The sequence below is a fragment of the Equus caballus genome, chromosome 2, assembly GCF_041296265.1.
Source record: "Equus caballus isolate H_3958 breed thoroughbred chromosome 2, TB-T2T, whole genome shotgun sequence".
In the NCBI taxonomy this organism is placed as follows: domain Eukaryota; kingdom Metazoa; phylum Chordata; class Mammalia; order Perissodactyla; family Equidae; genus Equus; species Equus caballus.
In genome coordinates this window covers 34,419,726-34,442,893 of record NC_091685.1, presented here as the reverse complement: position 1 = coordinate 34,442,893, position 23,168 = coordinate 34,419,726, and the positions used below count along the sequence as shown (strand labels likewise).

Sequence of the window (23,168 nt, the reverse complement as noted above, 5' to 3'; positions counted from 1 at the left end):
TGAATGACTCTGACATTCCAAGTCCCCACTGGGGGAGCCTTTATCAGGCTGCGTTGCCTTATGCAGAAGTATGCCTTTGTTCTGAGAAACGGCCTCAGAAACACACTCTGCTGAGCTGTCTCCTTTAGTGAGTGTCCTCCTCTCTCCCTTTCAAAAGATCTGAGGATGCAGTCTTGAAATCTGCTTGTAGGAAATGCAGAGATTGGGAAGGAAGGATATATCTATGTAGTTTTGTTTTTAGTTTTCCCAAACCTCACTGTTTACATTTTTTTTTATGTAACCAAGCCATAATTACATTTTGCTTGTCGTGGTTCAATCTGATTGTATTGTTGAAGGACTATTTTTGAACCTGTCCAAATAAACTCTGCAAAGTGTTTCCACAAGGATGAACTCCATGGGGTTGGAACAGCCTTCATGCTGAATGATCCTGAGACACAAATGGTTTCCTGTTGCATGTTTTCTAATTACATAAATGCAAAGGGGTGGAAGGGAGAAAGTGGAAATTCTAAGTACCAAAAGGAATGTTAAATTTAGAATAGCAAGCTCATCTGGAAGCTATCACTACTTTTTCTTTAAGTGCGCTGCAAGTACCACTTTCCCTTGGACACCAAAGGATGGTGTCGGGGTAAGCAGACCTGGGCAGGGGCAGGGCAGGCGTTCCCATGTTCTCTGAGCAGCCTATGTGTGGAACAAGTGTGAGAGTCAGTGATAGCTCTTTAGGCGGTAAAGTGCCTCAGAGGAAGAGGACAGACCAGGAACAAGGGAGAGGCAGGGTTGTGCAGCGGGAAGAGCATAGGATTTGGAGTCAGAGTCAGAGGGACCTGGGTCCCAGTCTACTCCACCACTTACTTGCCGTGTGCCCGTGGGGGGGTTCCTTAATCTCTTAATCGCTTCAAACATCAGTTTCCTCATCTGTAAAGGGAGAAAGAATAATTCCTACCTTATAGACTTTGAGGGTCTGTGTTGCTATTTGAATCAGAATAGCGTGCATGGTATTAATGGAAGGTAGGCAGGGGACTGTTCTAGAACAGAAAGAGGGCGTAATCCTTGGGCTCAAGGAGTTGGCTCTTAGAGTCTAAATCAGCAAGCTCTGAGGGAGAGAATAGGTGTCCCAAATGAGTTCCTGGTAATAAACTAAAAATCGTTGAAAACATTATGCATCTTTATGAGTCAGGATTGATGTCATTTGTTTCCACGCTACTCCATTGAGATACACACGAGTAAAGCCATTGTGGCTTCTCCCCTTCTGAAACTCCACCCCAGCTTTTTAAAAATCAGAGTAGCTTACTGAGCACATGCTTTCGGTGCTAGGCCAGGAAGGGAAGGGGGAAGAGGACACTGAAGAAATAAACTGGAAAGCCAAGAACTCAGGGAGCTTCTGGTATGATAGGAAACAGGCCAATGGCAGAATGTTTGCATTCAGGATAATGGCCTTTATTTGCGTGATCCTCACAGAGCCAGAAGATGTAAGTGGGGGAAGACGATGTCAAGAATTTTTGGAGGAATTCAGGAGTGGGCAGAAAATGAATCTTTAATAGGGAAGAGACTGGGACTAGAAAAAGGAGCTCATTATCAACTGTCAGTCAAGTCATCCTTCTCTGTTCCTGGTCTAGCCAGTTTGAGCCAGGCAGAACTTAATTTGATCATTCAAATGAATATATAATAATAGGATTTATTGGGTGCATACTCCGTGCTACTTACTGTTCCAAGGCTTTATGGATATCATGATGCTTAATTTTACAACAATCATTTTATAGATGAAGGAACAGATTTTGAAAGGATAAATTAACTTGCCCAAGGACAAACAGCTAAGAGGTGATACCGGTGGGATTTTCACCTGATTCCACAACCTGTTCTTAACTCCTCTGCCCTTCTGGTGAAAAGCTATTTAAACTGGGAAGAATCGTTCAAAGTGGTTTGATCCAATTTAAACCTGATTCGATACAAACTTGATTGAAGTCATTGAAATTGATCAGAGTCAGTTGCATTGAGTTTAAATTGATAAAAAACAAGTTGATCCAATTTGAAATCAGCCATATTAAAAAAAATAATTCCTGTGTTTATTAATCAGAAACATAATTGTCAATCAGAGCTTCAGGTCGGAGTTACTGATGAGTTTTGTTAAATCTTTACAAATGTAATAAAGCATCATGACATTTTATCGACCTATGCATCTTCAAAACTATATATACTTTTCAATTAGGTTTTTTTAAGGCATAATTTACAGACAGTAAAATGCACCCATCGGTAGGTAGAAAATGGAAACCCTTTTTCTAGTGTATACCTTTCGTATACCTTTAGTGTATACCTTATTACCTTTTGACTTTACTTTTAAAGGGTTAAATTTTTTTGTAATTTTTTATTTTGCTATAATTTTACTTACAGAAAAGTTGTGAAAATAATACAAAGAACACCTTTGTACACTTTACCCATATTCACCAATTGTTCACATTTTCCTTATTTACTGTATCATTCTGTGTGGATGTGTAGTATTTTTGAGCCATTTGAGAGTAAGTTGGAGATGTGCCCATTTACCCCCTAAATACTTCAGTGTATATTTTCTAAAAATAAGGACATTCTCTTATATAATAATAGTGCAATTATCAAAATTCAGGAAATTAGCATTGATACAATAGTATTAGCTAATCCCACAGTACATATTCAAATTTTGCAAATTGTCCAAATAATGTGTAGCTGTTTCCCGCAGTCCAGGATCATGCATTGTATGTAGTTGTTGAGTCTCTTTCTTTGATCCAGAACAGTTCATCAGCCTTTTCCCTGATCTTGACAGTTTTGAAGAGTAGAAGCCAGTTATTTTGTAGAATGTTTCTCAGTTTGGGTTTGTCTGATGTTTCCTCATGATTAGATTCAGGGTTTGCAACTGTGGCCAACGATGTGTCCTTTTCAGTGCATCCTATCAGGAGGCACGTGACGTCCATTTGTCTCAACACTGGGGATGTTACCTTTGTAGTTGGTTGATGTGGTCTTTGCCTGTTTTCTCCACTGTAAATGTATTATTTTTCGTTTTGTTATTAATAAGTAAATTGTGGGGAGATACTTTCAGGACTGTAAATATCTTCTTCCTTATCACACTGATAATTAGTTTTAGCATCCGTTAATGATTTTCTAAATTCATTATTCCTTATAACTTGACATGCTATGAGGAAGAATTCTCCCTTCTCTCTCATTTATTTGTTCATCTATTTATATTAGTATGGACTTGTGGATTCTTATTTTGTTAAATTGACTATTTTCCATTACTGTCAATATTTCTTACTCAGATCGTCCAAATTTGTCTAGTAGGAGCTCTTTCAAGCTGATGCCTCTGTCCTTTTAACAATTCCACTCCATTCTTTAAGCAAAGATAGTCCAGACTCCTGTATTTGCTTTACCCCAGCCTTGGAATCAGCCATTTCTCCAAGGAGCCCCAGTTCCTTTTCATGGAGAATGGTAGTTAGATCTGTAGGTGTGCTCATTGCTATTAGTGCATCATTGTTCCTAGGCCTCTCAGCAGACAGAGCTAGGAAATAGGTGTTCAGGTGTGTGTATGTATGACCTTGAGTTCATACTGATAGCCTGGGGTTTAGTCCAGCCTTGCCCCCATCCGTATTTGTAACTCCCTTATCTAAATGAGAATTGTGGCTCTAGGGATCGAATTTCTGAAGAGCAGTATTTAGGAATTAGGTCTGCTGGGCTCCTGTGTGTATGGACATGAGTGGAAATACGCTGTGACTCCTTGAGAGTCAGTGTGTCTGTTCTCTCGTCTCTCATATCTATCTGCATATGTCTTCCAGTTTCTCTCATTCCTTGCTTTCTACCTTTTCTGCTGTCTATACCTCTGGATGTGATCAAGACCTAGAGTACATTTTATTATGCTGTTTCCTTACTATAGAGCATCCTCTGTTCTCATCTGAGCTGCTTCCCTAGGTCACTGTGTAATCATGAGAAAGTCACTTGATCTCTCTGGGCCTCATTGTAAGATGGTTGTAAGGATCCCTTCCTGCCACACAGTACAAATGGGAGGTCAGGCACTCTGTTATTGAGGAGAAAAGTGAAATAGCCAGCTAGATAAGATTACTTTATAATATAGTCAATTTGCAACAACTTATGATCAAAAGAGTCATCCCCCATTTAAACTGGAGGCACATGGATTGTGATAGCCCTTGACAGACTCTTTTATGCCACAGAAGTAAAGAAAAGGCTCACCACCATTCTAGACTGGACTTCCTCTTCTCTCTATAGTGGACTTCATGCATAAAACACAAGTTCCACCTGTCTTCCCAGGAAAAGTCCGGTCAGGGAGTAGAAAGGTAATTATAGATCTTTCCTCGATCCACTTAGATACCCTTCTTGACGACCAGGAGATAGAGCCACAGAAGGCGAAGCACAGAACACGTCTGTCAGTAGCCACGTCTGCTGAGGTTTCTTGACTCCTCTCCCTGGGCCCCAAAAGCAGCCGTAACACTTCTTCTCGGCCTGCACCTGGGATCTGTAAAGCCTCGCTTTGGTTGCGGCAGGGGAGCCCCTGGGGGATGCCTTCACCCCGCCGGAACCTCTGCAGGTCTTCCAGTGGCCTCCCAGCCTTCAGACTCTCCCCCTGCCACCAGTCTTAATACTGTTCTGTGCCTGTTGTTTCCTGTTCAGAAATGTTCAGTTGCTCCCCAGTAATGCACAGAATGTGGGTCCAAATTTTTTAGCCTATCATTCAAGGCCCTCCTCTGTCCAGCTCCTCTCTCTGCCTCTTACTGTGTGCCTATTACCCCCTCCATGGAGTAAGACAGAGGCTAAGATTGGGGGCTGTGGAGCCAGACTTTTGGAATTTGAATTCCAGTACTGATACTGACCTGCTCTGGGGCCTTGGAAGTTATTTACTCTGTTCATGCCTAGGTTTCCTCATCTGTAAATGGGAACGATGATGATAATACCCACCTCAAAAGGTTATTATGAGAATTAAGGTATGCGAAAGCTTTTGAAGTGTGCCTGGTGGATAGTCATGTTAGACTGCATTATTATTTCTGCCCCTCTAATCTGTTCTCCACACAGCAGCCAGTGTTCAAACATAAGTTGATTATGTGAGTCATCTGCTCAAAAACTTCCAGTGGCTTTTCATCCCATCCAAGACCCTACAAGATCTGGCCCCCTGGAAGCTGCCTGACCTTGACTCCTGCCACCCTCTCCCTTCCTCCTCTGCTCCAGTCATTCCATCCTTGTGTCTCTGAACACAGCGGTGCATTCCTGCTCAGGGCCTTTGGACCTGCTACTTTCTGCCGAGACCACCCTCTTCCCACACAGCCAAACGACTTGCTCCTTCCTCTCCTGCGAGTCTTCCTACTCAGATGGCTCCTCAGCGAGACCTTCCCTGACCGCTCTGCAGTGTGCAACCTTTCCCCACACCCTAACCCCCTCCCCGGCTTATTTTTCTCTCCGCGTTTGTCACTGTCTCACAGTCTAGGTCTTTGCCTACGTGTTTTGTTGGTTATCTGTCTCCTCCCACGAGAGTGTAAGCTCCCTGAGGGCAGAGACTGTACTGCTGTTTTAACTGCTATATCCCAGCACCTGAGCAGAGCCTCGCACATAGTAGGCACTCAAATATTTGCCGAGTAACTGAATATTAGTATATTAACTCTATTTCAATCAAACTAGTTATTCCTGAAACACATTTTCCTAGGGGTAACAAATTCATTCAGACAAATAAGTTGTATCTCACAGCCAGTGTATCCATTTGGTGTTGACCACCTGGAGGAGCTGTGCTAAGAAGGCTTCTGAGGCTATTTCTGGGCCAATGCAGAAAGCGTTATGTTAAGAGCATCTGCTGTGGTGCCTTGGGTGCCTGGGGGTTCCATATTTGTCGAACGCAAATCCCTCTTTCTGGGCCCTTTCTTTCATAGTATGGACTGCTTCCTTGACTTGCCCAAGTCTCGCTCAGATCTCAAGCCCCTGTTTGAATCCCACCTGCTCCCACAAGCCTTTGCTAGGCCTGTGAGCCCCCCCAGACCTCCCCCTTCTCCAAACCCCTTGGCCCTCATGGCTGGGCGACTTCCTTGGCAATGAGCTTTTCCTTTCTCCGCCGCTTCCCATTATTTGTGTGTCTGTCCTTTCCCTGTCCAGGCAGGCCTTATTCCTTATTCTGTCTCCAGTACCTGGCTCTGTGCTGGACACTTAGTAATTGGTCAGAGAAATACACTGTTTTAATCAACATTTTTTGGGAAGTGAGTAACAAATTCCTTCAAATCAGCTTAAGATCGTAAGATCCTGAAGCAGCTCAGAGATTCTAAGGAAAGGTGCATATCGAGCACACACAAGGCGGGAACCAAGCCCCCGCCAGCTTCTTCAGCAGCCAGAGGTCTCTAGAATTCTGTCCTTAATGTGATTCAGCTGTGCCTCTCGGGCGATTCATCAGAGAGAGAGACTTTGATTAGCTCAGCCTGGTCAGGTGTCCACTCTGGTCCAGTCTACTCGGGCCAGGCGGGCAGGTTCATGGGGAGTCAGCTTGGCTGCTGGGGTACCCTGTGTTTATTTGTGGATGATTTGGGAGGCCAGTTCCCTAGGAGAGGGGCAGACGCACACCCAGGTGATATTCTTTCGTGCCGCCTTTTTCTCCACTTCCTATGTTCCTAAAAGGAGATTTTTCAATGAATTTTTCTGAAGCACAAACCCCTTAAGGAAAAAACCCTGTTTTGTGGGATGTTAAATATGCAGAGAAGGAGCAACTCTGGAGGAGGGAGAAAAATTCTATTGCTCTCTGTGGATGTGTGGGCCGCTGGGAGCTGAGGAATGGAAGAGACAATGGAAGGAGAAAATGGAGAAGTGACGCTAACAGAATTGATTTGCCTGATGCTGCCCACGCCCATGGCAACCCTCTTCACCATGTTTCCCCGGGCAGCAGGGTGAGGAATTCCAGGCATGGGCCCTTCCTGAGAGCCCAGCCCTGATGCTGTCACATGGGGGTGGGTGGCTGTTGCTGTGGGGTCTGAAGAAAACAGGGAGAATTCAGCTCCCTGGGGCTGGGGCAGTGAAGGGGGAGGATGCAAACAAATGAAAGGCAAAGTGACTGATTAGGGACAGCCGCTGGCAACCCATCCCTGGCATTCAGGCCACAGTCTCGGTACCAGCAGTATGCCCGTTCTTACAGATGAGGAAACAGCCATAACCCCCATGTGCACTGCCTCTCAAGCAGAGAAAGGACAGCCACTGGAGTTGGACGGACAGGGGTTTAAATCTCCACTCCAAAATTCCCAGAGTTTAATTCTTGTCTCTGACCCTCTCTTCTCTCCCATTCTTAGCATTTGATCCCTCTTCTTGATTCTCGGTCTCCCACGCTACCTACAAAGAGCGTTTGAAATTTTTCCATGGGGCCAAGGACCCTCTTCCTGGGGCCTCGTTCCCGCTCTGCAGTCTGGGCCAAGGCCACACGTCCTGCATCCCCAATAGCCCTCAAGGATAGACCTTCCAGTGCGTCGCCACCTCCTCCTCCCACCTTCTCTGAGCTCAGGATGGGGCCCAGAGTCTTCCTGAGCCTCCAGGGACAGGAGGAGGAGGCAAGAGGACACAACCCAGGGGGTGGGCTCAAAATACCTGATTCTGCTCCTGGATCTGCTGCTGACTCACTGAGTGAATTTAGGCAAATCCTTTTTCTCCTCGGGACAGGGTAAGACAGCAATAGTAGCTGCCACTCCTGAGACCCAAGCAGGTGTCAGGCTCTGTGGGGTACTATTAAAATTCCTGTTTCACAGATGAGGAAACTGAGGCTCAGGAAGTGGCTGACTTGTGCTGGGTCAGAAAGCTTTGTGCTGAAGCCTGGGTTTGAGCAGGGGCTCTGGCTCCCGGCCGTCCCTCGGCTGCAGTGAGCCTCCCTAAAATAGCTTTCAGGTCCTGGAGCACGTGCTATTTCCAGGAACTGTGCCAAGCACCTTGCATCCATTTATCTCCTCGAATCCTGGCTCCTTCTCATGATCTTACCTTAAACGTCACCTCTTTGAGATGTCTCTGAGGCTTCCCATCACATCACTCTCTCTGGCTTACTTAGCTCCTTCATGACATTCGATTGTGAGAAACCCCTCATCGGCTTACTTGTCTGCTCTCTACCTCCTGTTGCAGAACTTCAGCTTCTTGAGGGCTGGGACCCTATTGGTCTAGTCCATTGTTGTGTCCCCAACACCTCTGTGCCGGGCTGGCACAGAGAAGTCACCATAAATACTTGTTAAATAGACAAATGAGTCCCAACAACAACATATCGAGTACATACCGTTACCAGCCGCATTTTACAGAGAAGGAAACCGAGGCCCAGACATGAAACAGCTTGCACACAGTCCTAGATTCAGTGAGTGATGGAGCAAGGATTCAAACCCAAGCAGGAAGACGCCAGAACCTTCCGTGATGAGTCCTAACGGCCCCTCCCAGCTCCAAACTTGAAAGTGTAGACACTCTTCGTCTTTATCTCGCAGAAGAGGGAGGGCCTGTGGTTTTGCCAGGCCAGTGCCAACCCTCTGATTCAGTGGTCGACTGGCAAGGAGGGCCTTTTGCTTGTTTCCACTCGCTCTCCAGGAGACTGCAGAGGTTTGGACCCCTGTTGAGGCCAGGCTGACGGGATTAGAGGAAACAGCTGGCCCAAGCCCGTGCCCTGCGGGAGGGAGCTCACATTCCCGGGGCTCGGGGAGGGAGCAGCTGCCACAGCCCAGTCACATTCCAGGTCAGTCATTTTCCTGAACCCAGATGTTTGCTAATGAGCTGGGGAGAGAGGGCTGAGAGCCTCTCCCCAGCTCGGGCCCCACATTACCTCGGCCCGAGAGGCTGGCCGTGGGCCAGCAGGCTCTGGCTTCAGGCCCGTGCCCTGTGCCAGCCAGGCCTGTCGGGGCAACTGGTGTGCTGCTGCCAACCAGGTGCATCTGTGAGCCGGAGACTCTAACGTGACAGGCTCTGCCCTTCCCGCTGGGGCCCACCACCCTGGGTCCTGGCGTGAGCGTCCCTGCTGCAGCCGGATGGGGATGGGCTCTGGTGCGGGGTGGCAAAGGAGCACTAGCTTTGGAGTTGATGGGTTTGGGTTCCAGACTAGGCTCTGTCAGTCACTAGCCATGTGATCTTGGGCAGGTAACTAAACTTTCTAATGCCTTGATTTTTCTCACCTGTAAAATGGGACTAATGATGGGATTACAGGAAGGATTTGCTAGGAGAAAACAGGTATAGTGCTTAGCATAATGCCTGGCACATAATGGTGGCTGTTGATACTATTGACAAGTCACTTCCCAGACCCCCTGCCCTCATTGGAGCCCTCCTGTAATTACCAGTCTTCACCAGACAGGTGTGACTCAACCCCAAAACCCATATCCTTGATTAGGCGGTTGGGATTGTTCTAGAACCTCCCTGTGTTGGAGAGAGCAGTGGCTGCACTGTCAAGGGCTTCTGCTCCCGGCTCTCGGTGAGATCTGACAAGCTCATTAGGCTACACAGTTAGCTTCTTGCGGTGCTGGAGTGGGGTCTTCAAATGTAGCCCTCCACTCCCCCGCCAGGGTCCACACCGGGAATGGTGGTGGTGAGCAGGATGGTGACCGTGTTCTCAGTGCCCACTGTGTACGTGCAGCAAGGCCAGCTTCTGTGGGTCATGGTCACCCAACTGGGAGTAGCTGACATCACCTCCTACTGTGTGACCTTAGGCCAGTTCCTTAAGCTCTCTCTAGGTCTTGTTTTTTCACTTATAAAATGGGGATAACAATACTGTTTATCTCATAGATGTACTGTGCGGGTGGAAAGGGCTTAGAATGGGACGAGGCCTATAGAGAGGTGCTCAGTATCTGCGTTGTTATGATCGTCATGACATTATCATCATGGAAACACTAATCTATGGGGGATAATGACGACTTCATTCAGCCAAACATACTGTACACCTTGTGTGGCCCCACCTTCAGCACTGGGGATGCTGAAATAACCCGGTTACGCCTGCCCTCGAGGAGCCGTGGTCTAGTGGAGGAGAGGGGTGTACACAACTGGTCCAGAGGGAAATTAGTGTCAAGAGAGGTACGTATCCGGAGCCCCAGGATCACACTGGAGGAGGGAGTTTATGCGACCTGAGGGTCTTGGGAAGGCTTTCCAATCTGGTGCTGGAAGAATGCCTTTATAGGGAGATGAAGGTGGGGAAGGGAACCCAAGCAGAAGGAACAGCATAAGCGAGTGCTAGGAGGCACAGAGATGCATGCTGGGCTTGGAGAGGACGCACAGACGGAGCATACCACCGACTTATCAGCAGGCCACTAGGAACCACCCAGGATGCTCAGCCACCTCCTGACATCAGATGAGCTGCGTCCATCTGGGAGCTTCCAGCCAGTTTGAGGCAAAATACGTGGACAACTATGACAGAAAACAAAATCTCCAAGTCCCACAGTTGGGTCCTGGGTTACTACTTTCCAGGAGTAAAGCTATTTTCTCACTCCACTGGGCACACAGAACAGAGGACACGATTGCAATGCACCCAGGTGCCCAGGAGCAGACTGATCAGTGGGTGCCCCCCCCCGGGTGAGGCTGGACGCTCAGCTCTTCCCAGGAGCCAGAGAAGTGAGTCCATTTTCTGGCGCTTTCCTTCCGAAGAGTCCTTCCTGGGCTCTCACACCCTTCTCTGGATGCTTACGCCAAGTGCTTGAGCTGAGGGGAGGCTGCGCGGAGGGCGAGCGACACAGGGTCCTGAGAGCACAGACCTGGCCGGGTCGCAAGCCCGGGAGCGGATGGGTTGGGCGCACCGCAGGCCTGCGGAGGGAGCACCAGTCTCCTGGTGTTGAGACTGGAGCGCCACACCCTCGGAGCAAGACTGCAATGCCCAGTTCCCGCAAAAAGGAACACCTCCATCTTTGTCACCCCGAGGTTTGGCAGGGCCTGACGGCCCAGTCTCGGAAAAAGTTAGGCGGAGAGAAGTCGGAGCGCAGAGAAAGGCGGCGGAGGGCGCTTTGGGACGAGCAGGGGCGCCAGGCTCTCCGCCCTGCCCCTAGGGCGGCCCGGGAGCCCCGCCGCGCCGTCGGTCCGCGCCGAAGCCCGCCCGAGGCTCGCAGGCGGGCGGGCGGTGAGCAGGGCCGGGGCCCCGGGCGGCCGAGGTGCCCCTCCTGCGCGCCCGCAGGGAGCGGCCGTGCGCGCCCGCCCGCCCTTTCTTTTGCGCGTCCCTCCCTCCGCTGCCCCCGCCCTCGCTCCCTATTTGGAGCGGAGACACCCCTGACGTCGGAGCCGCTCGGCTCGCCGCTCCCCCGCACCGCGCGCCCGCCCGGGGCCGCAGACGGCGCGCCGCGCAGCCCAGCCGAGCCTCGCGGGGCCGCCGCCAGCCCTGCCCGCCGCCTCCCCGAGCTCCCGGGGGCGCCGGGCCTGCCCCGCGGCCCGAGACAGCTCCGCAGGCACCGGCGCGCGCCGCGCTCCCCGCCGCCGCCACCGCCGCCGCGCGCGCGGTAAGTCCCACCCGGGCCGGCACGCGGGCGCCCCGCTTCCAGAGGCTTCGGCCGCAGGGGCCGCGCCCCCGGCCGCGAGCTTCGCCCCCGGCCCGTCCGGCGGCCCCGGGCACGGTGCAGAGGCGCCGCCGCCGAGTCCGGGAGCCCAGGGGGCCGGGCGGGTGCCGGGGCTGGGGACGTGGGCGCGGCACGGGGTGGCAGGGGGCACCACTGCGCCCTGAGCCTGTCCCCAGACCGGCCTGCGGTTTCCATTTCTTGGTAGGAGTTTCCGCGGCCGAGAGAGAAAGGAGCGAGATGCGTGGCCGAGCGCGAGCCGGGCGGGTCGAGGGCGGGTCGGGCCGCGCGGGCGCCGGGGCAGCGCCCGGAGCTCGGCCGCGGGGCTGCGCGTCCCCCGGCTCTGCCCCGGCCTCGCCGCGCGCCTCTGCACGCCGTCCGTCCCTGCCTCCTTTTTGTCTCTCGGTCTGCCTCTGTCTCCCGTCTGTCTGCCTCCGTCTCTCCGCGTCTGTCTCCGTCCCTCTCTTTCTCTGGCTCCTCCGGTCCCTTTCTTTCTGTTTCTCCCCTCCTGCCTCGGTTTTCGGCTTCCCCGGGTTTGTGGCTCTGCCTTTACGTTTTCTCTCCGTCTCTCCCTTCTGCCCCTCTGTGGGAGTCTCTCTCCTCTCCCTGATCCCCGACCCTCAAACCCGGACAGTCCCCCGGTGTCGGAGGCACGGGCCCCCAGTGGGGTTCGTGAATAGTTTCCTGGACCCGGTAAAGAAGCGAAGCCCTCCCCCTACCTTCCGCCTGCCCCCGGGGCCTGGCCTGGGTCATCTCCCTGGAATTGAGTCTGGGGCCCGGGGAGCCAGCCTTTCCGGGGGCTCAGTTTTCTTAAGAATTCCACCCCCGCAAGGCGGCCTGGACAACAGGGCCCCGCTGCCGGCCACCTGCCCGCCCCGCTCCCTGGGCGGGGCGAGTCTGATCTTTTACAAGCGCAGGGAAGGGGGCAGCTGCCTCTCCTGGCGAGGCCGGGGGGTTGGTGGGCATCAGGGGAGAGGGGCAGGTTTTCAGGCTTTCTGAGGCCCTCGGCCAGCTGGAGGACACCAGCCTGTAACTACGGGAACCCCGGGAAAACAGAGGTCAGGGCCAGAGGCCAAAGGCTGGGCGCTGGCCGGGCGATGGGGGTGGGGAAGCAATTTGTCAACAAGAAGCCCCTCGCCCTTTGTTACTGTGGAAACCACCAGCCTCCTGGAACTCCCCCAGATGCTGGGGCTGCTTGGGTGTCGTTTGCCTTTAGTTGGGGCCAAAGAAAAGGCAAGCCTGGAGCATTTCCTTGGTGACCCCCCCCTCCCCTCCCCCCCCTTGCAAGTTGGACCTCTTTCTCCTGGGCCTGTGGGCTTGGAGGGGTGGACGGGAAATAGTGCTCTGCGTTAGCAGCGAATATAACCTCATTCTTTTAAAGTGAAATTTCAGACTGAGTTTAGCTCCATCCCCCCCCTCCCCCCAACCCCAAGGGTCTGAGGCTGCTGGAGTGGGCAGCGATGCTGGTGAGGTCTGCACTGGGACTTCTGCTGAGCAGATGTGTAGGCCAGCCCTGCAGCAGCTCATTAGCATAGATTTGTTTTGGAGACAGCTCTTGGTCTGCGGGCAGGAGGGTCTGTGGATAGGAGGGCCCAGGCCTGGGCCGGGGGCTGTCGCCAGGAAGGTGGAGCTGCCTGGCAGAGGCAGGCAGGCCTTCTGGGCATGGGCTTGGCCCTGCGTGTCCGCTCCCTGGACAGTTGGTTCATGCTCTGCCAGTGCTGACGGAAGGAAGGAAGCCACCCTGCGGTGAGACTGGGGTCATGGAATCACAGGGGCCTGGAGCAACACGCTGGAGCCAGCCTCCCCTTGAGGGAATCTGCTAAAACCGACATTCCCAGGCCACACTCCCCATGACAGGGGGCAAACGTGAGGCCAAGGTGGGTGAGGCAAGTGGTCAGTGGCTGGGTCTGTGACCATTAGACTGTCCTGCCTCCAGGCACACAGAGAGTCAGTGGGTGAGTCTGGGCCTCAGCTTGTCCTCAGACCCCAGAGCCAGCCTGGGAGGCCCTGCTGAGCGGACCAAGGCTGGGGTCTGACACTGCCTTATCAGTTGCACCATTCAAGGAGGTCCTTGCACTCATTTGAAGGCCTGTGGCAGTGGCCCCTCCCTTGCTGATCCCCAAGCCTAGGGCTGCCGCCACCAACACCACACCCTCTGTGCCTGGCCTGCACAGCCTGGCAGCCAGGCTGAGCCTGTTTTCTCCAAGTTGGATTCCAGAGGGGGCTGGTCTTTCCGCGACCCTGTCCCTTCAGTCAGTGGCCTGAGGATTAGAGTCTGAGCGGGCTCTTCCTCTCAGCTCCCACCCTGGCACGCGAGCCTGTTGGACAGCACTCAACAGTTTGTAAAACCCTTTCCCAGCCATCATCTCATTTGCTTGCATTTCCCCTCAGATTCACCCTAAATCCAGTTTCATGGGGGCAGATGTGACCCTGGATTTAGATCTCCTCAGGACCCACCCAGGACCCGGTGGGAGGGGGTGGGGGGCAGAGGGGGTAACGGGGCACGTGGGAGGCAGAAGGGCGTGGGCAGAGTTCAGGGAGGGTGAGTGGCCCAGGGTGAGTCCAGGCCAGCGCTCCTGGTGACGTCTCCCAAGGCCTCATCTCGTGACAGGCGCCCTGTCCAGAGGTTTCCATGCACGTCTTCAGTTTAATTCTCACAGCTGCCCTGTGAGATGGGTCTCACTGCTGTTTCCATTTGGCAGATGAGGAAACTGAGGCACAGGAAGGTTAAAGTGGCTGAGCTGGGATTTGAACCCATGTCTGTCAGTCCGTTGTGGAGAATGGAGGAGACCCAGACCCTGCCCTTTGTGTGTGTGTGTGTGTGTGTGTGTGTGTGAGTGAGAGAGAGAGAGAGAGAGAGAAAGCTAAGCTGGAGGTATACCTGGCCTTAAGTGACCCTGAATATTCAGATTTACCCAGAAGAGGAAATGGGGAGCAATTGTTCACTTGTTATACAAAATCGACTCTGCTCTACAAAGGGTTTCACAGTGGGTGGGACCGGCTGGAGGTCTTCCTTGAAATCTAGGCCCCTCTGGTGAATTTAAGACCTGGTTCTAGGCACTAGAATCCAGGCAGTGGGGTGGGTGGCCCCTGTCAGCACTGCTGTTATGGGGACCCTTCTCTGGGGACTTGGGGGTCCATAGTGACCTGGCTGGACCTCAGAATCCTGTGAGAGCCTGTACATACCTGTGAGAGCCCAGGACACACCCCAGACCTGTGGGGTGAGAATATCCAGGGCTGGGGCCCGGGCATCTGAGTTTTCAGTGCATCTCAGGGAAGAAGCTGGGTTCTGGTAGATGTGGAAATGTAGGGAGCACCCCAAAGGCCGGAGCCCGAAGCCTGCGTTCTTGCTCCCCACCCCCTGCCCTTCCTGAGGCAGGTCTCCTGTGTTTGTTTTTTGCCCTCTTCCCTGATGTGGAGATGGGGGCGTGGGGCCCTTCCTTGATCTGTGCCTCAGTTTCCATCGTGCTTGGATGGGTCAGCCAGGGTTCCGCCCCGGGCAACTTCCTTTCTGTGTCATTGGCAGCCTGGCAGCCTCAGAACGTGTCAGATGTGCCCGAGGTCACTGAGGGTCTGGAGAGGGTGGATTTGGGAGTGGGCGGTGAGGTGGGTGGTAGGAAGCCCCCCCCCGGACCAGGCCGCCCTCGTTGAAGCCTGGCCGCTCCTCTGAGGAAGGGCAGCTGGGTCCCTGCCTGGCCCCGGGGACAGGGATCTGTTGTGGCCACGCGCTCATCTCCAGGGCATTGATGGGGCGATCTGAATTCTGCTCCGAGGGGCTCCCAAGCTTCCAGCCCCGGTGGTGGCTGCTGCCGAGGGCTCCTCCGGGTGAGAGGCCCTGCCCGCTGGTGGGGGCCCTGGGCCTCCTGGCCACCCCGGCCCCTCCCCGGCCCCTTCTCTTCCTCCCGCTCTTGCTTCCTCGTCTGTGAATGATCTGCAGAGGTAGCTGGTCCCCCTGTGACTGTGCAATTCAAATCTTGGTTCCATTTACTAACGTGTAAGCTCAAGTGAATCTCTTAACCTCTCCGGGCCTCAGTTTCCTCCTCTATAAAATGGGGAAAGAATCCCTCTGTCGTGGGGCAATTGTAAGGACTGAATAAATGAATAGAGGCAAAGCCCTCAGCCCAGGGCGCAGGCCAGCTCTGACGACCGCGGCCCGGGAGAGGTGTGCTGGACCCACGGCGAGGGATGCGCTCTCCATGCCTCGGCCCCTGCAGGTCCCTCAGCCAGGAGCCCTTCCAGTCCCCACCACCGGGGCCTGATGGTGATCCCGGATTAAACCCACAGTGAGGCGTCTCTCCCCACTGCCCCCACAGCTGTCTCTGACCGCCCCTGCTCTGAGCCACTGCTTCCTCTTAACCCCCCTCCCTCAACCTCCCCCTCTGGGCTCCGGGCTCTCGGGTGGGCGTAGGGTCCAGGACCCCAGCTCCCCTGCCCTTCCCCTCGTCTCTGTCTCCTGCCTCCTGGAAGGTGTTCAGTACACAAGTGTTGAACTGCATGACCCAGGACAAGCGCTTGCCGGGGGGCCCTGGGACAACACCTCTGCAAAGCAAGGGGGATCCCCCTCTTCCCTCCCGCTGGCGTTCTGGGAGCCCCCTGACTTGCTGTGTGACCTTCGGGGCAGGGAGGAAGGATGAGAATCCGCGGGTGACGCTCTGGAGTCTCAGGAAGGAAGGTCTGACTGCTGTGTAAAAAAACTTAGCTGCGTTGTTGCTTGGAAAAACAAAAAAGCATAAAGCGACAAAAATAAAGCCGCTGGCCAAAAGCCCACCCCAGTGCAAAGGCAGGCAGCGGGGGTTTGTGGGGGCAGGAGGGCAGCCGATGTGTCCTGATGGCAAAGGCGTGTGGAGGGACGAGCCTGGCGTCCTCCGGGCCCCAGCTTCGGCTCAGAGGGCTGCCCCGCCTCCCATGAGCCCCCGGGGGAGGACTGGCCTCAGCTGGGTGTCTGCTGGGTGCCTTCAGCGCATCCTCCCAGTCGTTCTCCAAGGACAGGGCCGTGCTCCCTGTTTTGGGGGTGAGGCAGGTGGGTGCGGAGAGGTGAAATTTCCAGAAGTCACACAGCTCCTGGGTGGGGGGGCTGGCACTTGATGTGGGAGATTCCGGGGGCCCTGCTTCTGCTGGAGCTCAGGGCTGCTGGCCTGGGGAGCCGAGTGTGGCCCCACCCTCTCCCCTGAGTCCCAGCTGGGCCTGGTGGGTGGGGTTACAGGGCCCCCTCGGTGGGCACAGCTGGCCCTTAGGATTAACTCTCAGCTGTGTACTAGCGAGGGAGGAAGATGAAGGGGGGAGTGGCCTTCTGCCTCGGTTTATCTCCTTTCTCCTCAGCTTCTGTTACAATGCGACCTTAATAACCACTCCCCATCCTCCAGCCCAGTGACTCCCTTAAGACACTCACTGTTATCCCGTCTCCCAATAAACCTCGTTATTAACCCAGCCCCGGTCTCCACTCTGCTCCCCCCGAGCCTGGTTCTGGTCCATAGACTCCGTTCTAACCTCTCCCGATTCCAGCTCCAGGTCAGAGCCGGTGTCCCTCTCCGGGCTGCTTCTGTTACAGCCCCAACCTCAATTTCAAGTCCTCAGGGGACCTGAACATCATGCCTTGCCCAGTCACCTCCCTGGCCCCCCAGGCCTGACCTTCCGAGGAACCGTGATGGGGTCAGGTATAGGACGTGTTCCTCTGGCCTCAGGAGGGCCTCTGGCTGCCGTGGTCAGACGCTGACTCGGAGGCCGGCTCCCTTGGGGTGAGGAAGCCTCCCGGATGCTAAGCGTGTTGAAAAATTAGGTTGCCGCTTAGGAACAAGTCCGTTCTATTTTGTGAGGATGTGGTTGTACTGAAAACACGGGCTTTGCTGTCAGTGTTGTGAGCGAGACCGGAAGTGTGTGGGTGCGAGCCTGGGTTGTGACACAGACTCACTTGGGATGGGGGCCGGCTGTCTGGACTCGCCACCTCCTGCCCTGCCCACTGCCCCCACCCCACGCTGGGCTGGGAGCAGGGATCACGCAGGTGTTGGGATCCAGGGAGATGGGAGGCCTCTTGCAGGGCGAAGGGGCAGGGGCTGAAGGGACCCGTGGACCGACAGAGAGAGCACAGGGCTGTGGAGGTGGTCACAGCCCTGCAGGCTGGCCGGCGCCCTCCTGCAAGCCCAGCTGAGCCAGCCCCCCTCGGTTTTCACTGCAGGAGCCGGCAAGACCCCCCTCAACATCTCTTCTCCCCAGGCACTTGACAGAGTACCTTCAGAAAGTGGGCTGAGGGTGGGGTGTTCTGAATGGGGTGCCCAGCCCTGTGCCAACTCGACTCTAATGCTGGGCATCTGTGGGACCGGTGGGATAGTCCCTCGCCCTGCTCCTGATTTAGCCCCACACAGGCCCCTCTGGGGACTGTCCCAAGACACAGAATCCCAGACTGACTGAGCTGGACCAGGTCAGCATGTGTGGACTCCTGACTCGCAGACCAGCACCCCTTCCCCAGGGCCCTGTCCCCAAAGGACCCTCGCATGGGCATTGCCTTCATCTCCGAATCTCTCCTAAGCCTTAATCCTCCATGCCTTTTGACTGGGGACCAGGGGAGTGGGGCGGGGAGTCTGTGAACCCTACAGAACGTAAAGTTGGGGGGACACTGGGCGAGTCCCCTCTGAGCAGAATCGTCTGACACTCACTCTGCCCTGCAGCGCCATCTTCTGGCAAATTCTGGTATTGCCTCAGTGTCTTGCTCCAGCCAATTTCCAGAGGGTCCAGTGCTCAGCTTGGCTTGTCTGCTGCTTGACTCAGAGGTTAGGATGGAGCTGGATATAACGATGTGTATGTAGACTTAGGACTCGACGCTTTGGTGGGGCATCCAAAAAAGAAATACAGTCTGGTTTGGGGTTAGTTTTCTTGCCTGAGGTCCAGCCAGCCAAGGTAGCATAAGAATTTATGGTGACCTGGATTTGGAGGCTAGCTTCCTGACATCAGAATGCTGACAACTGTGGCAGCATGTCCAGGAGATGGCTGGATGGCCAGCCCCTCGAGGACAGGCCTGGGGTGGGCATTGTTTTTGTGTTTCCTGGAGGATCCATGACGTCAAAGTGAGGAGGGAGCTAATAATTGTTCAGCCCTCAGCTGTGCTTGGAAACTGTGTCATCTTCAGTAATTGCTGCCCTCCTTTGCCATCCACACTGTTACCATCCCTGTTTTTTAGGTGAAGAGATAAAAAGTAACTTACTCAAAGCTACACAGTAAACTATAAAAAGAACTAACACATACGGAGTGTTTATTCTCTGCTGGCCTCTCTGCTGAGGGCTTTCCATGGAACATTCATCTTTGTGATACCCACCTGCTGCACATACTATCAGCAGCCCCATTTTGGAGGTTCCTAAAGGAGAAACAACTCGTCCAAGGCTGTGCCAGGCTCGTAAGTGGTAGAGCTGAGATTTGAACCCGGGCAGTCAGGTGTCAGAGTCCATGCTTGTAACACCACCGCCCCCACTGCCCACCGGCTTGGGCGCGGTTGGCCTTACCTCCAGTCTGTGCTCTGTTCTAGGGCTCTAAAGGCCACGGGCACAATGCTCTGGGTCCTGGTGGGAGCCGTCCTCCCTGCCATGCTGCTGGCCGCTCCACCGCCCATCAACAAGCTGGCCCTGTTCCCGGACAAGAGTGCCTGGTGCGAGGCCAAAAACATCACCCAGATCGTGGGCCACAGCGGTTGTGAGGCCAAGTCCATCCAGAACAGGTGGGATCCGGGGGCTGGGTGAGGGGGGTGAAGACAGGGGCCCGGGAGGGAGGAAGAGGACAGCACTGCCCATCCCTGCCTCTACCACAGTGACACGGCACGTGACCTCTCCTCCCACAGGGCGTGCCTGGGACAGTGCTTCAGCTACAGCGTCCCCAACACCTTCCCGCAGTCGACGGAGTCCCTGGTGCACTGTGACTCCTGCATGCCGGCCCAGTCCATGTGGGAGATCGTGAGTACCACTGTCCTACCTGCCCAGCCTCCGCCCAGAGCCTGCACTGCCCTTGGCCACAGTGCAGAGTCCGAGGCTTGTGCTGGGCATACAGATGTGGTCCTTGCCACGTGATGGCTCATGAGTCTGACACCAACATGTACTGGACGAGAGATCTCTCTGAAACCCCATTCTGATGTCAGTCACATGCTGAAATCCTTTCAGTGGCTTCCCATTGTTATAGGATGAGACCAGAATCTTTGCCAGGCCCCACGAGACCCAGTGTGGCCTGGCTCACCAGTCATTTAGCTTCATCTTGCTTCTCTCACTTGTTTACTAGATTGACACTTGACGCTAATTCACCTCCTTTCAGTTTCTCATACCTACTCTGCTTGCCGCCACCACAGGGCCTTTGCGCATGCTCTTGTCCTTGTCTGGAATATGTTTCTCCTCCTCCTCAGCTAGTTAACTTCTGTTCTTCCTGCTCTTGGCTTGAGCATCATTTTCTCAGGGCCCCCTTCCTGACCCCCTGAGTACTATGTGCCTCTGCCTTGAGCATTTGTCACACCCACAGTTTTCCGTCTGCATTTGGGTGATTTTGGCAAGTCTTTTTCCTCCATGAGACTCTCAGTTCCTTGAGGGACCATGCCTGTCCTTGTGTCTCCAGAGCTGGCCTGGAGTAGGTGCTCTGTGGAAGGAAGGAGAGAAAGAAAAGGAAGGAAGGGCAACCAGAAGTGTGACAATAGGAGAAGAGCAAGATGCTGAAGGGGCTCACACGGGGCAAACCTCAGCTGGGCGGGGGGTTGGGAGGGGGATCTTTGTGGAAGTGATGTCTGGACTCAGATCCAGAGGTTGAGTAGAAGTTAATGGGCAAAGCTGAGGACAGGTGGTAGGGGATGGGTCGGGCAAGGACCTTCCAGGCAGAGGGAACAGCATGTGCCAAGTCTCAGGCACATGAGGCAGCACAGAGTTGGCAGGAGTGGTGCCGGGTGAGGGGTGGAGAGGTCCGCCAGGGGCAGCCTGAAGGTCCTGGGTGGCCTTAGTGAGGAGTCAGGATTTTTCTCCAAGTGCAGTGGGAGCGTCGAGGGGGATTTTAAGCAGGGGCAGGCCACAGCGGGTCTCTTCCCTCAGGGTGCCCTCTGGCTGCTGTGAGGGAATGGATAGGAAGGTGGCAGAAGTGGATGCGAGTGGACAAGTCAGGTGGCTCCTGCAGGGCCTCAAGCCCCCTCCCCCTGGATGGGCCCACAGACCTAACTGGGGTATCGTAGGGCCCAGGATTCGGGGCTCTCTCGGATTCCTGGTCCCATGAGGTGTGGTACCCTGGGGGCCTCCCTGCCTGCCCCAGGCCTTTGGGAACATCTCTCCCTTCTCTCCTGCCCTCTCCAGGTGACCTTGGAGTGCCCCGGCCACGAGGAGGTGCCCAGGGTGGACAAGCTGGTGGAGAAGATTCTGCACTGCAGCTGCCAGGCGTGCGGCAAGGAGCCCAGCCACGAGGGGCTGAGTGTCTACGTTCAGGGCGAGGACGCGCCGGTCCCCCCGCCGGGCGCCCACCCCCACCCCCACCCTCACTCCCACCCCGGCGGGCAGACCCCTGAGCCCGAGGATCCCCCCGGGGCCCCCCACGCCGAGGAAGAGGGGGCTGAGGACTGAGGCCCCAGCTCGTCCTCCCCTCTGGCCCCTGTGGAATGTGGGGTCTCACCCTCCGGGGGAGGAGTCGGGGAGAGGCTGAAGCCCCCCGCTGGCGCTGGATGGACTTGGACTCAGACTCGGACTTGGAATGCTTTCCGGTTGCCATGGAGATCTGCAGGGAGGGGCTGGAGCAAGCTGCACAATTTAATATATTCACGAGTGGGGGAGGAAGCAGAGGTCTTCAGGGTTCTTTCTCCAAGGGGAGTCTCTTCATGTCTGCCTCCTAGAGATGCGCCCTTGGGAGGGGGAGGAAGTTGGCTAAGCTGCTGGGGGGGGGAGGGTGAGGCCATCCAAGATGGTGGGAGCTGGGCCAAGGCCCACACAGCCCCTGGTGGGGCAGGGCCCCTGGGGGTGCAGATGGTGGCCCTGGGGCCTGAGCTGAGAGTGGGCACCTGGCCAGCAGCAGCCCTGAGGGAGGGGCTGGGTCCTGGCTAGGAAGACCATGGCAGAAGCAGGAAGCTCTAGCCCTGCAGGCTTCCCTAAGGGCCTCCCGTCCCTAGGGTGGCTTCTCCCCATTGGCACCGCGGTGGCCCTCCCCTCGCTGGCGGGGTTGGGAGTCAGGCCTGGGCAGGACCCTGCTGACTCATGGCCCTGGGGCCGGGAGCCAGGCTCTCTGGGCCTATCTGGTTCCTTGGCTTTCCAGGGGGTGGAGGGAGGCAAGGGAGGAACTTTCCTGGACCAGGGGGAGGGGATGACTCCCGAGACCATCACCGAAGAAGAGCATCGGTCCCCACTTCCTCCCTGAGATCTTAGTGCCTCCCACTGCCCCCCAAGCTCTAGGCCCCTCAGAAAGCTGACGGAGCCAGCCTTACCCTCCTGGGGAGCTCTCTCTAAATATCTGACAGTGGGGAGGTTCCAAGACCCAGAGGTTCCAAGGAGAGACCTGGTGGGATGGACTCTGGCTGAGCCCCAAGAAACGAGGAGGAAGTGAGGGGCGAGGGCTCACGTGGGCAGCCAGTGTCCCACCCCCCACCTCCCTCCCAGCTGCACTTTAACCCTCGAGGAGGGGTGGGGGCCAGGGGGCGGGAAGGGCAGGCAGGCAGTGAGGAACTCCCCTCCATGCCCAGCTCTGCCTGCCAGCCCTGCCTGCCCCCTGCCTGGGGGTGCCCGGCCGGCGGCAGTTCCGACGAGAGCTTCTGGAGCTTGTAACCAGTAGATTGTCTCCTGACGGACCCGAGTTTTCTCATGAATAAATTCGTTCAATGCCTATGTCCTCTTCCTCACTGGCTGGCTCTGCTGGCCCAGGGTTCCCCGGGGATCCCCAGCAGCGAGGCCCAGGGGCAGGCGGTCAGCTGCCCAGTGCGCTGTGTGAGCCCCTCCCTGCTCCCTGGTGGCCCCCTCACCTTCCTGTGATGTGCACCCTGGCTCCCAGCTCCTACCTCTTTCTTGAGTGCCCATTTCTGGCCTCTGGTGGGCCTCCAGAACTGGGCTTTTCGGACTTTGACCCTTGGTCCCTTGAGCTTGCCTCATGCCATCTGTTTTCACCCCCACCGTGACCCAGCATCAGCCCTTCCCTGGCCCAGGACAAGGGGAAACGGACAAAACCAGTGGTTACAGATTAATACACAGGGTGGGTGCTGTGCTGAGGACTTGACATAAATTAACTCGCTAATCCTCACCGCCGCCCTATGAGGCAGAAACTGCCCTCATTTTGCAGATGCTGCATCTGCGTGCAGAGGGATTAAGTCCTTCGCCCAGGGTCATAGTTAAGAAATGTCACCGACAGGATTGGTCACCAGACCAGGCAGGCTGGCCTGATGGCTCTGCTCTCAGCCTTAGCAGTTGCCATTTGTTAATCACCTGCTGTGTGCGGGGCTGGGGGCTGGACACCTCTGGAGTCCTCTCCTCACGGTGACCCCCCAAGTTTGGTATCATTACCCCTGTCCAGTTGAGCTTGGGTCCCCCCACAATCCACTGAGACAGGAGAGCTGGTGGTGTGGCTGAGGGCTGCGACTCCCATTATTCCTCGTACACATTGCAGGCAATTACCACCACATACCAGGCAATTTACAGATGTTATTTCTATTCCATGGGAGATGCTCATTTTGCAAATGAGAAAACAGGGCCTTCCTGCCGGGAAGCAGCGGCCCCGGGA

The 23,168-nt window shown here is 55.0% G+C and overlaps 1 protein-coding gene across 2 annotated transcripts; it reads left to right on the top strand.

Annotated features, from left to right (window-relative positions):
- Nucleotides 1-10,785: 10,785 nt before the first annotated feature.
- NBL1 (NBL1, DAN family BMP antagonist) lies at nt 10,786-22,282 on the top strand. 2 transcript variants are annotated; one of them, NM_001433553.1, is given in 4 exon segments: nt 10,786-11,417; nt 18,985-19,173; nt 19,294-19,405; nt 20,771-22,282. In NM_001433553.1, coding segments are annotated over 3 exon segments (543 nt in total). In that variant the 5' UTR covers nt 10,786-11,417; nt 18,985-19,006; the 3' UTR covers nt 21,035-22,282.
- Nucleotides 22,283-23,168: the final 886 nt, after the last annotated feature.

Excerpts from the sequence above, each read along its gene's own strand:
- NBL1 (XM_070246145.1), top strand. The coding sequence starts at position 19,007 with ATGCTCTGGGTCCTGGTGGGAGCCGTCCTCCCTGCCATGCTGCTGGCC. Across the intron at positions 19,174-19,293 it reads GCCAAGTCCATCCAGAACAG|GGCGTGCCTGGGACAGTGCT; the intron begins GTGGGATCCGGG and ends CTCCTCCCACAG. Across the intron at positions 19,406-20,770 it reads CCCAGTCCATGTGGGAGATC|GTGACCTTGGAGTGCCCCGG; the intron begins GTGAGTACCACT and ends TGCCCTCTCCAG.